Source organism: Camelus dromedarius, chromosome 16 (genome assembly GCF_036321535.1).
Source record: "Camelus dromedarius isolate mCamDro1 chromosome 16, mCamDro1.pat, whole genome shotgun sequence".
In the NCBI taxonomy this organism is placed as follows: domain Eukaryota; kingdom Metazoa; phylum Chordata; class Mammalia; order Artiodactyla; family Camelidae; genus Camelus; species Camelus dromedarius.
This window is the reverse complement of record NC_087451.1, coordinates 13105131-13118570: the sequence shown is the minus strand read 5'-3', so window position 1 is coordinate 13118570 and position 13440 is coordinate 13105131. Positions and strand designations below refer to the sequence as shown.

The 13440-nt window shown below is 35.5% G+C and overlaps 1 protein-coding gene across 14 annotated transcripts in view; it reads left to right on the top strand.

Annotated features, from left to right (window-relative positions):
• Positions 1-13440, top strand: part of BCAS3 (BCAS3 microtubule associated cell migration factor) — a 482840-nt gene that overhangs the window by 199878 nt on the left and 269522 nt on the right. For all 14 annotated transcript variants that reach the window (XM_031467999.2, XM_031467998.2, XM_031467997.2 and 11 more), the window contains 3 exons: positions 6924-7048; positions 9078-9243; positions 11218-11318. In XM_031467999.2, the coding sequence (XP_031323859.1) occupies positions 6924-7048; positions 9078-9243; positions 11218-11318 (392 nt within the window). The remainder of the gene's footprint in view (positions 1-6923; positions 7049-9077; positions 9244-11217; positions 11319-13440) is intronic.

Sequence of the window (13440 nt, the reverse complement as noted above, 5' to 3'; positions counted from 1 at the left end):
AAATAATCTATAATTTTGAGTTATTAGCACCTACTTGCTGTAACTTATTTAATAAATTATTGTATGAGTGCTAAAACTACAACTTTGTCAGTCTTAGATACGATGATCATAGAAAAGAAGCAGAGTATATTTATTACTTTCATGTAAAGATGGGAAGTAGAATGTATTTAGAACCTGGTATAATGTGTTTAATATAATAGTTAAGGGTCAGGGCTCCAGAGTCAGACTGTCCAGGTCTTAATTCCCAGCTCACATACTATCTAGATGACCTTGGGCAATTTTCTAAAACCTTTCTGTTTCTTGGTTTCCTTATCTCTATTAAATAGAGTTACCAGTAGCACCTACCTCATAGGTTGGTTGTGAGGGTTAAATGAACTGAAAATATAAATTGCTGAGAACAGTGCCTGGTACAAAGTAAGTGCTCAGTAAATGCTAGCTGCTACTAACATTGAAGGTTTAAGGGGAAAATAAACCATTTTTGAAAGAAACTTATTTAAATTAGATCCTGATTTTTTTGCTTTTAAGAGTGAGTGAGCCAAAAGGAAGTTTTGGTTAATGTTAAGTTACATCGATTTTATAAATATGGTTACAGTACTTTAAAAAGTACTGAGTGTGTGTGCAGTTCTCGTAACTGCTGAGGAACTTACTCATATACTGTCCCATTATTCTAGGAAAAAACCTTCAGTCTTTTTTCTCTTGGACAAAAAGAAACTTAAATAGTTCTTTAAGGTACAGTATAATTTGACACAAACTAATTTCAGTTTTCATTTGCCAGAGGAACATCTGAAAATTTCATTGTCATATTAGAAAAGGGTGGGAAATCATCATAAAAATTTCCTCTTTAAAATGCATCATCGAAATTAGAACACAGATTATGAAACTGTTCTAAAGAAAGTCAGGGTATAAACGAGTAAAGATTTCCTGAAAGTTAATCTTTATTCTTTTCGTTAACAAAATTTCTTCCCAAAACACATAAGATACATGGATCTTACTCAGGAGATTATAGTGAACCGTTGATTTTTTAAATGCCAGATTCAACATATGACAGCATTTCTTTGTAGTCTCAATTTAGAATTAAATTCCATCTTAGGACAGATTTCTCATTCTCAGTACAAGGAAAAGAGTTTTAGTATGTTAATAAAGATAGAAGTTTTAGCATTGAAGTGGAGATGGAATAACAAATGTTGTATGTGAAATAAGAAAAGTCCATGCCTTCAACAGCTCATGTGCCCCTCAAATTTAAGCAAAAGCACTTGTCAACCAGAAATGATTTGAGGTTGAAACAAGATTAAAAGAGCCAGATTAAAGAAAGGGATATATGAAATATAGTAGACTTTTAAATCATTGCCTGTCTTTTAGAAGACCGCTTTGTGGTTTGTTTGATGCTGTCGTTAGCTCCCAAGAAACTCGTTTTTAGTCACTTACACTCGCTTAAAAGATCCTCCTTCAAAATACGTTCCTTTACTGTTGGTGCATGCTTTTCCCATTAAGATCTTAATGAAACCTCAAATTAAGGCAGCAAAATGAATATAAATTTGACAATTTCTTTCTTGTTTATAAGAGCTTCTTTGTTTTAAGAGTTTTTTAAAATTATTTTTCTATGATATTTAGCATTCAACCTGAGAATGTTTTTATTTACTGCTTTGAAACATTATACTAAATACATGTATTTATTTCATTAAGTTTATAGAACTTCCAGTGTAGGGTAGTATTTGTATTTTGGAAGAATATGAAAATTTTATAGTTCCTCTTAAAATGTTATATAAATTTCACACAGATTTTTTTTTTATTGCTTTCAAGTTGAAATGTTTATATTTAGCTAAGATTTTCCTTTTGCTAGATCACAATTTCTGCCAATTCTTCATTGTTTGATAAACTGGTTTAATTGTTTAAATTCATGCAGTTTCAGTTGAGTCTTTTGTTCGACAACCAAATAAGCTTGTTGGAAAGTTAACTATGCAAGCCGTCTTCAACCCTTTAGTCATTTTATACATTCTGGAAATTATGTATCTTCCAGGATTTTTGAATTTGAATGACAGTATAAAATAATATAAAAGAATCACACATGTGATATACTTTCTAATACAGAAATTTTAAGAGATAGAACCATTGTGAAATTTTACAAATGAATTTTGCTTTCAGTATTATAAATAACAAGTATTTATTGAGTTCCTAATCTGCATCTAATATTGTATTTAAATTACTGCTGTTTTTGACCTGCTTAGCAAAAGAAAACGCGTGTGCACAACAGTGTGGACAAAAGGTGGTCCTTTTGAATATATCCCTTACTTATAACCTGTCTGTACAGTATTATATAAGGTTATTTTTAAAGAAGAGTTAAAACTTACATACTGAATTATATTTGAAGTTTTAATTAGCTCTGAGAGTGTGCAGTCTATGTATAAATAGTTCATTGCTCTTCTGAGGATATTAAAAGATATTATAATTTCATTTTTAGAAGGAAAGATTTATATGGAGAGGAGAATCTTTTCTTATCTGCAAGGTTTACATTAATCTGTTAGATCTTTAAGAATAATTTGTGATAGAATAATTTTAAATATATTATTAATGTCTTTATTTAAAATAAAATACTTTCAGTTTCCCTCTTAGTTCTTCCTTTAGCAAATAAAGTTGAGAGTGAGAGGAAACTTCTAAATTACTTTCGAAAGCCTAATGACAGTGAGGAACGTAGAGAAAATTTTTTTCTTTAACACAAAGACATAATACCACTTGTAATTCTTACATCAATATTGTGTCTAACATTTAAGCTACAATATTGACTGTACCCTTATGTTTTAGAGAAGGAAAAAAACGGTGCTTCTATCTCAGTTTAGCTCTTTCCATGTTTCTGTCCTTCTGAACGAGGCACCAGACCTCACTGTTGCTTTTCGTGCCATCCATGGATTCACCACTTACATCCCATTTTATAGGTTGTGGTAAAATTATCTAGATGGACATAACTTTTCTATAATTTTAAAGCCAGTATCGTAAGAGTTTTGCTTTCCCACCCCACCTCCCACCCCCTTACAGTAGAGTGTGGAGGAAAAAAAAAAACAGGCAAGAGAAATTCAGTATGTTTATCTGACTGAATTACATAATACAGAAAAAAGCCAATGGGTATCTTCAATACTCTTTGTAAATACTTTTAAAGATATCATAGTGTTAATGTCCCCAGAATGTCTGATGGCACTGAAAATGATTCTCCTTTTATGATTAGATGGTTAAGTCTCCCAGAAGAAATGACAAAAATGTTAAAACCCCTGAGTTTTAATTTAGCACCTTACTTGTTTGTTTTGTTTTATTTTCTTTTTACGTTTATTTTACTTTTGATTATATTGTCTCAGATCAAATTTAGTAAATGTGATGTTTTTTATCATTATTTTGACTGATACGGTGAAAATTGAACTCATTCCATTGTCGTTTATGTTTTGTTCACAAATTAAGGCAAATTTTTCTTTTAAGTTTTGAACACAGGGTTGTTTATGATGGGCTCAGAGGAGTAAAAAGCAGTTCTCGGGGGAGGAGTCTCCCAGCGCTACCAGCATGTTTTGTTCTGGTTTATAACTATCATCAACACAGTCATTTCTGGACACGCATATACACTGAAATTTTATTTTTTTATATCAATTACTAATTTAATAATAAGTGAATAAATAAATAAGAGAAGGCTTCCAAACACCCAGAGCTATTCTTTTTAAACTTCTAATGCAATTCATTAAGTCTCTTTCAGAGAATTCGGGAAGATACTGAGAGGAAAAAAGACAAAAAGCTGGTATTGGAATGCTTTCCTAAGGTGGTTGGGTCACCAATCTCTAAGTGAACATGATTGACAAGGCTAACACTTTTCTCGTTATTCCTCTCAAATATGTATCGTTTTTTTTTCATATTTTATCTTTCTGCCAACAAAAGTTTAATTTGCCATAGAAATACTCTGGGTCATTGTGAAAAAGTTCAGTTCTTTTTCCACCTAGCATTCCTAGTCGGTCTTTTTAAAATTTAGGATAGAGGGCAAATTGAATCAAAGTTAAATTTTCTCCCTTTGGGTATTTCACATAGAAAATACTTTATTAATAATAATCATTTCTTTAGGTTATTTTTCCCTTTTTATTTTTCTGAAAGTCTTGCACACACATGCACGTATTTTCAGTTTCTATTTTGCTTAAATACCGGAGTCATTCCAAATGTAGATTGATGACATAAATAACTTGTTAAGAATATGTTCGCCTAATATGCTAAATACCCAATACATAGCACTGTGTCGTGCAGGAGGTAGTAAGTTAGTTTCAGGGATACAAACTTTTAATTACTTATTAAACACAGACTTTTATTCATGTGATTTATGAAGGCCTTGTCAGAAGAAAAAGAAGAAATAATGAAGAATTAAAGTGATCATTTTTGCATAATTGTAGAATACTTTTAACATGAGATACTTATTCTTTGCAGGAAATAATGAGTTTATGTATAATAATACTGTGTTGATGTTTTTTACTTTTACGTTCAGAAGCTTAGTTATGTGTAACATCACAGAAGTGTAAGAGACTTTAGCTTTTGACATGGACTGATTAGACTGTAAACTAATAGACATACAAAATACGTGTTTGCTTGGCCAAAGACTAACTGGATTATTACGTTACAAAGGTAGCTAACCAGCCCAGTGGCAATTATTTTTAAGTCTTGTTTAGATGCACCATAGTCTCTCTTAAGAAGTGAGATTTTCACTTTTCTATTTTGTTGCTTACTGATTTAAAAAAGAAAAATAGCATTAAGTAATTTGCATAGAGCTTTGAATTTGTCCCTAGGAAGCTTATTTGTACATTGTGTAGTATTATTGTTCGTTGATGGTGATTTTAGTGAAAACCTAGTCACACATTTGAAACACCATTCAAAAAAATTCTAGAGTGTTTTTTCTCTCTTCTTAGAAGATGCTAATTAGGAGCTTAGAGCTCTCGGATAGTAGTTCAGTGATGGAAGTAGAGACTTTGAAGGAAAATTTATGTCCTAACTTAGCACAACAGAGAGCAGCATCATCAGAAAGAAGACTGTGATGCTGGTTTCCCAGAAAGCAAGGGAGGGTGTGTGTCTGTCCAGGTGTAGATGGAGGGGAGTCTTCTTTTCTGTTAGTTTCGCAGTTTTTGTAAAGGTTTTTGCAGCTGTAGCAAATGCAACAAGGAAGATGTGAAACTGTAGAAGCAGATTCACTTTCTCACAGAAACTTAAAAAGAAAAAACAGTGGAAATCTGACTGTAAGAGGTGTTGGCATTTTAGGCAGGGATGTGATCTTCATGATGAATGACTCGGAGTGTTTAAGGACAGAAAGAAGAGGCCTTTTCATGTACTGCAGTGTGCACTGCTGTGGATTTGGTCAGAGGCCTCTGACCCAGACTTTCTGCTAGCGGGAAAGCATCAAAACAGAAGGCTCAGGAAATAAAATATGTGAGAGACTATTTCAAGTGTCATGACACCTGAAGTCTGATCTTTTTGAAAATTAGTTGAAGGCTGTTGTGCTGTCTAGTAGGTAGTTCAGGTTGAGTGCTGTGATGCAGGAAGGCCCTGCCCTGAGTCCTTTATGCACTTTACCTGATACAGCAGGGTGGTTCTTAAACCTGAGGGTGTGCCAGAATCTCCTCTCGCTGAGGGCTTTTGTTAAAAACCAGATTGTCATGCCCCACCTCCAGAGTGTCAGATGCAGTAGGTCTGGGCGTGGCCTGATGAAGACCTGCATGTGTAAGTTCTCAGTACTACTAGCCAGGGACCACAGTTTCAGAACAAATATAAGACAGTAATCCTTAAAATCAGCTCTGAGCAGTTAAATAACTTAAAATCCACACGGCTGAAAAGGGACAGCACTGGGATTCAGGTTTGTGTTTCTGCCTGACTCCAAAAAACCAGTCTTTCTCCATCTAACCCTACTCCATTAAAAGAGAAAGAGATAAAGGATAGTAAGCAGAAGAAGGTAGGAATAATGTTATTTGACATTGGAGACTGGTTAGCAGATTAGGAACATCAGAGCTCTGTTATTCTTGGGCCCCGACTGGGCTCTGGTCTTGACCAGGGTACAGTGAGGCTGTTTCCTGGTCTATGAATCAGAGAAAATAATGCCACCGTTTACCTAAGGTGCTTGGCCAAATTCCAAGCGAACTTTGGGGTAGCCTTTGGCAAATCGAGAGTGAAGAGAAATACAGGATTTGAAAGAAGGTGAAAGGTTGATACCAGAAGGTGATGGTATTAGAAGGTGAAAGCTGATTTGGGGAAAACAAAGAGAAAATATCCTTTCTCATGGTAGTTATGTGATGTAGCAGAAGCTATCTAATGTGTCCTCAAACCTGAGAAACAAAATGAAAGCAAACCTATCATTTTCACAAGTCCATGAAGAAAGAATAAATAATAAATAGGAAGATGAGTGACTAATTGTGTTAGATCTTAGATCTGCTCCCCAGACGTTGTCCAACCACATGTAGCCGTGTGGCTGAGAGCATTTGCAGGGTCTCATTCTGTACCATCTCGTGCTTCCGTACATGCTGTCTCCATTCAACTGTATTGTCAATCCCACATTTTAGATATTAAAAACGATTTTATTACTATGGGATGTTTGTGCTGGTTCTGTTGTTCCACTCTGAAATATCCAGGGAAGTGTTGTCCATCTGAAATGAGTTGACTTGGATTTTGCCAGCACATTTTTCAAGAAGAAATTAATGTTTATTGGTCTTAGAAGTTGCTGTTCTGATAATACTCTTCAACTTCGCACTAGTCTTGCTTTTACTGCAAAACAGTCTCCCACCACCAGTGATACTTAAGGCAAAATGCATGTCTACATGGGAGGGTTTGAATATTTAGGGGTGGAATTTTACAGGAAATGTTATTATCTTGAGGACTGTGATTTCATCATGGTAATTTTTTTTTAAACTATCATTTTATTTTTTAAGCAAAGTTAAACCACCTCCACAAATTTCACCCAGCAAATCAATGGGCGGAGAATTTTGCGTGGCTGCAATGTTTGGGACATCCCGATCGTGGTTTGCAAATAATGCAGGCCTGAAAAGGGAAAAAGGTATGTATTTTCACTGAAGCTTAAACTTGCCGTTTGTAATTTTTATTTCTTAAGGAAAATTCATAGCAATTCTCTTTGAATAATCTTGAACCCAATATTCTAGAAATTTTTTTCCCCCACTCAATTAGCATGTCTCTCCTCAGCTACTCAACTCTGAAGGGCTATCCTCTTACTATAAATGTGAGATAAATTGCCCACTGAGTGTTTTTATTTTGCTTTGCTGGTGACTGTATATACAGGTGTACTCAGTGCTATTAATTCCATGCTATTATATGTAGCTTTTACATTTTTCTCAAGCTAATTTCATGCCATTGTCCCTGGAGTGTGGAGAGGAAAAACATTATCCCCATTTTAGAGATGAAGAACTTGAGATCAGTGAGTTTAAATATTTTAGTTAAAAGAAATATTAGTGGGTGATAGTATCAGAGTTTGAACCCAGGTTTTCTAATGCTAAATCTCTACCTAAGAAATTATCAACTACACCTCTGCCTTATTTATAAATTAAAAGATAAAAAAAACAGACTCCCGCTCAGAAAGAAGAGTCATCTTTTATGGCTCCCAGCCTCCCTTTGAGTTTATATAGTAATTTTTTGTAATCCCTGCTTTGACCACCAGGATCAATACCTAACATGTTTGTATAATTACTGTTGTAGTCTGTGATTCCTTATTGTTTCTGTATAGCAAAGAATGCCTACGTTCTTGGACCAAGTGCTTAATTTTGAATGTTGAAAATTTCCCCTCATTGTAGTGCTATTAAAGTAGGTCACAAACCGAGTTGGTAAGTGAGGTACTTTTCCGACGAGTTCCACGGGCCGCATTGTTCTCGGCAAAATGGCTTTCCTTTGCGCTTAATACTGGCGGTCAGACATCAGCCCTGTCCCCTGTTACCGCCTTTCAGTGACCCTTTCCTTGGAAATGGGATCTCGGGCACAGCAGGCTCTTTACCTAAGTGGGAGAGGATACAGTAATGTATGCAAGCCTTCCATTTTCTTATCCCATCTTTATTTTTTTGTTACCTTCTTAGCTTTAATGATGCTGTTGAACTGACTTTTTGTTATTGGGTAAAGCCCTCTGTGAAGCTCGATTTCAAATGCTTCTCCCTTCTGTTCTAATTACCCTTTTAACTTGCTACTCCTTTATGTCCCACTGACTGGTCATTAGCCATTTTCTCAAATCAGCTGTAATTGATTCCTCTGGCCTAGAGATAAGGTGACCCACCCAGCATTCATGAGTGATTTTATACGCTCCTAGGTTTACTGTAAAACCCGAGATAGAGGACCGAGCCTGTTTTGGTGGTGAGGACATGTGTACTCCTTATAAAGTCATTTGATTAGATCCATATTCAGCACCTGGCCTCCAAGTATGACTGGTCTTCATTTTGCATGTGGGCCAGTGAGCCCGCTGGGAGAAAAGGAGGAAGAGAATTTGGGAAGGAGGGCGTATGTGTTTTTCATTTGTTTGTTTGTTTTAATCCAGAAATGTTAAGGAGAAGTTTTCTCAGAGAAAGTAGATGAGAAGTTAGGCTGATTTAGGCAGACAAAGAGCCTCTCATGCAGTGGAGCTGGTTTAGTCCATCCGGTGTAACTAAATCTTAGTCCACACAGCGTTTTCCCTTTCAGCCCGTCCTTTCTGTCCCACCTGGTATCACTCATTTTTCGTAATCTGGGCCAGGTTATTACATTGCAGGGAAATACTGTAGACTGTAAAATTTGTTTCAGCATATTAGAATTTTGAGTGTGTGTGTGTGTGTGTGTGTGTGTGTGTGTGTATTATATACATAGTTCTTGAAATTTATTGCTTAAGATTTAAAAATATTTTGATAGCATAGAGATTTTCACATTCTTTAGCCTCTACTTATAAAGAGACAAGCTTTAGGCAAGGAACAGGCACCATGTGAAAAAGTTCTTGCCTTCTTTTTTTCTCTCAGCAGCCTCAGGACCAGACTGAAGGGTCAGTAACTTGTAAAAAATGATGCTGTCCTCCTTCCCTGCCGATATCACACATCCAGGTTCTGTTTTTCCATTTGTAGACCAGTCCAAACAAGTTGTCGTTGAATCCCTCTACATCATTAGCTGCTATGGGACCTTAGTGGAGCACGTGTTGGAGCCACGGCCGCTCAGCACTGCCCCCAAGATCAGCGATGACACCCCACTGGAAATGGTGACGTCTCCTCGAGCCAGCTGGACTCTGGTTAGGTAGGATCTCCTTTTGTTTTTTTGTTTAATAAGAGCTTTGTTGACATATAAAATATTAAAAGTGTACAATTTGATAAGGTTTGACATGTATATACATTATAATTAACATTATAAATATATCCACCACCTCAAATGTATTCTCATTTCTCTTTGTAATCTCTCTCCCCTGCCCTACTTCACCCCTGCCTCAAGCACTGAGCCCCAGGCAACCACTCTTCTGCTCTGTGTACTATAGTTTATAATTTGTAGAATTTTATATAAACAGAATCAGAATGTGTACTATTTTTGCCTTCTTTCTCCCAGCAAAATTATTTTGATTTATCCTTGTTGTTATATTTTTGATAATTCATTTCTTTTTAAATTGAGATGCGATTTACATGCAATACAATTTACCCACTTAATGTGAATTTTCACTGGTTTGTGCACCCACCACCACAATCAATTTTCATAAACCCCGAAAGAAACCTGGTACCAATGAGCAGTCACTCCCCATTTTCCTTCAACCCTTCAGCCATAGGCAACTGCCAGATTACTTTCTGTTGGTGTATTTACCAATCTGGACATTTCATATAAATGGAATCATGCAAAATGTGACCTGTTGGTTGACTTCTTTCACTTATCACATAGTGTTTTCAAGTTCCATGTTGTAGCATGTAGCAGAATGTCATTCCTTTTTTAAGGCCAGATAACATTCTATTGCATGGATATACCATATGTTGTTTATCCATTCATCAGTTGATGGACATTTGCACTGTTTAGCTGTCATGAATTATACTGCTAAGAATATTCACGTACAAATTTTTGTGTGGTCATATATGTTTTCAGTTGTCTTTGATATGTGCCTTTGAGAGTACCTCCCTCTGAACTCTTTTCTCCTTGCATCTTTGTGTTTTTCTGGGACTTTTGTAGGTCTTGTGTTTTTTTGTCTATCCCACATACAGGGCTTTAGTGCTTCCCTTATTTCTAGTCTCATGCTCACTGCAAATACAGAGTACATTGAGACAGCCATTAAGGGGAATGGAAACTAATATAAATAGATTGGAAAGTTGCCTTGAAAGTGATTCCCCAAGATACAATGGTTAAGCACTATAGAAATGTTTCGTAACACTCAGAGTCCTTCTCAAAACTACATAATCATTAGAACCATTATAATCTAGTATAAAGAGGGAGAAATAAAATCTAGACTAAAACCCATTCAATATAGTGTACAATTGTACAGAAGAGACAGAAAAAAAATTGGTCCTGACATGTATAGTAGGAAACAGACAAAAATGGATATGAAAATGATCTCTCTCCGTTTGACATTTTAAAATATTCTTATATTGATTTTTGGAGGCTCCAGCATTCTTTACTACTACTTTACTGCACTGGATTGATCTGATCAATATCTTATTTATCAGGCTATTTCAGAGTGGGCAGATCTAATTAAAATTACTGCACCATCATTGAAATAAGTGGCTTATTTTGGAACTTAGATACTAATTAGATCTATAATAAGTCAATCATTAACTCTGTTTTAAAAATTTTTTTCTTTTTCCAGTTTTATTAGGTAGAATTATTACAGTTCAACTGCTATTAACTGACCATTTTCCCTGCATTATTTTATTTTAAAATATACGTGTATTCTAAGACTAGAGAGCTCTACAATTGTCTGAAATTAGTCAAAAATTGGCTGTGGCATTTGAATTCCATACTTCCTCTCTGTTCTGTGTTTTCAGTGTCTTGTCTATCATATTGGAGGGTCGTCTGCTATTAAACTAATATGGGCTGTCTGTAATTTGTATGACTCACTGCCACCTTTTTATTCTTTCTAAGCAGATGGCCTCATGTTTCAGGTTTCAGCACTCCAAGTTCATTTTAATGATTACAAAGATAGTGTGAGTTTATATCATTGTCTGTAAGTGGTGACAGTGATGGTGATTTACATCCCAGCTATTAAGCTTGAATATTAATATTCTTCTGCTATTTCCTTAGAACTCCTCAATGGAATGAATTGCAGCCACCATTTAACGCAAACCACCCTCTGCTCCTCGCTGCAGATGCAGTGCAGTATTATCAGTTCCTGCTTGCTGGCCGTAAGTAGTTCTCATTGTTTTTTCCCTTCCATACAGTCTTTTGAGCTTTCATCTTAAAATGCTGACTTTTAATGCAACCATGCACGTTACCACTGGTCCGTAGGCCAGAGGCGAGTGAGATATTTAATAGAAATGTAAGTCATAAGCTTTAGCGCACATTAAATATACCTATGCCTGTTCATATTCCCTGGCCATGAGATATACCCCTGAAATTATATGTTGATGGGAAATATCTTGGGGGCTCAAATTTTTTTTTTAAAACTGAGAGTACTAGGATATAATAAAGTTTCATAAAATTGCTATCTATTTCTGACATCAACATTGTTTTGGCAGGGTTTTATTTTTGTAGAATTGTACTTGGAATAATGAAATAGTGATTGCAACTCCATCAGGCTTTTGTTTGTTTACTTTTAGACTTAAGCTTTAACATTTGTAGAGACTGATCTGGGTTCTTTTCTTCACTTAAGAAGGAAGAGAAAATGTACGTTGAACTAGAAACAGCCTTCTTTGTAGGTGAGGCCTTAAAAGATAATTTAATATTTATTATCCAGTTTGTGGTCATAGAATTAAAAATTTTTTACAATTATAATTCAATTTGGTAGAATTGACTGGATCCTTGATTTAACTTGATGGCTCTGAGTACTGCGTATTTTAAGGAAACTTCCTAAAGATCAACATTGACATGTTTTTAATGGAGTTTTGTTGCATCAAACTTATTTTCTTGCCTGCCTGTATTATGCAGCACGAAGTACAATATTTCTAAAACCTTTTTATTTTATGTTTCTAATGTGTTACATGTTACACTGGAAACAGAGGCAGTTCATTGACTTTGCTCTAAAGTTATGAAACTTCATAATTTTAACAAATAGTTGGCATTCTTGCTCTCTTACAAACTTGAACTCACTGACTCTTCTAGCACATATTTCTTGGGTGACTTCTATGTGTAGGGCACTTGTGGTTTAAATGTGAATAGTATGTTGCTTCTGTCCTCAGAGAATTCACTATCTAACTTGAGACAGGAGTTTAATCAAAAGGTAAAAGAAAATGAGACGGGTGCATCAGGGAAGGGTGACACATTGAAATATGAGGGCAGGACTTAAGTTGCCAAAGCTTTCACAGAGGGAGGGATATTAGGTAAGTGGTTTTCTGGTTCAGGAAGCAGAGTCCATAAAAGTTGTTAGGTTCTAGGCTCTCTGAGCATATATTTAACTTTTTCCTATGACTTGGAAAAAACATGACATTTTTATAATATCAGTGTTTATGAGGACATCTCCCCCTACCTCTCAACAGGGGTGAAAATAACTAGTTGTTGAATGAAGTTGGTTGACTCTTTCAGAATTAATACTGGTTTTCTTTGTTTACTTATTTTCAAACAGTAGCAAGTTCCAAAGACGTGAGAAAAAGACATGGGGAGAAAAAAAGTAACTATCCCTGTTCCTTAATTTTTTTGTTCTGGCGAATTAAATTGATGGATATGATTTTATATTAACAGCTCGAATCCCCTTTGTCCCGTTCTTAGAACTGCAAAAATCCCCAGGTGCACGGTTGAAGAACCACCACTGTAGGCAGTAGCAAGCCGTCAAATGTTTTCAAGCCCCATCAAAACTGCGTGTTAGAAAGATCACTCTGGCAGTGTTGTAGTAAGAGGTTCGGAGGAGGGGGCGGGGGAGAGGCTGGGTGATCCTGGAGCAAGATGAGAGGGCTTTAATTAAGGTTGTGTTAAAGAGAAGACAGGACAAACTGAGATGTTGCTGCTTTGGACTAGAACAGAATTAGACAACCTGAAAGAAAATCATCAGTGATGATTCTACAGTGTCTAAATAAAATATGTGTTGTAATGCATTTCATGTTAGGCCTTTTGAATTCCAGGTGCATTAGCATTGGGATAAGGATGAAAAGGCCTGGTTTTTAGTTCCAAACCACCTCTCAATAACTTGATAAATGTAAAATATCAATAAAAATATTTGCTCTTAGAAAGGTAGTATTATGATCAATGAAGTGATGCTAAACTAACATCCTTTAAAAACTGTAAAACAATCTATACACTTAAGCATCATTCTGAACCTTTGTTTCTTATCTCAGAAGTGCCTGATTTCAAATAATAAACTTCAGGTACTTCACA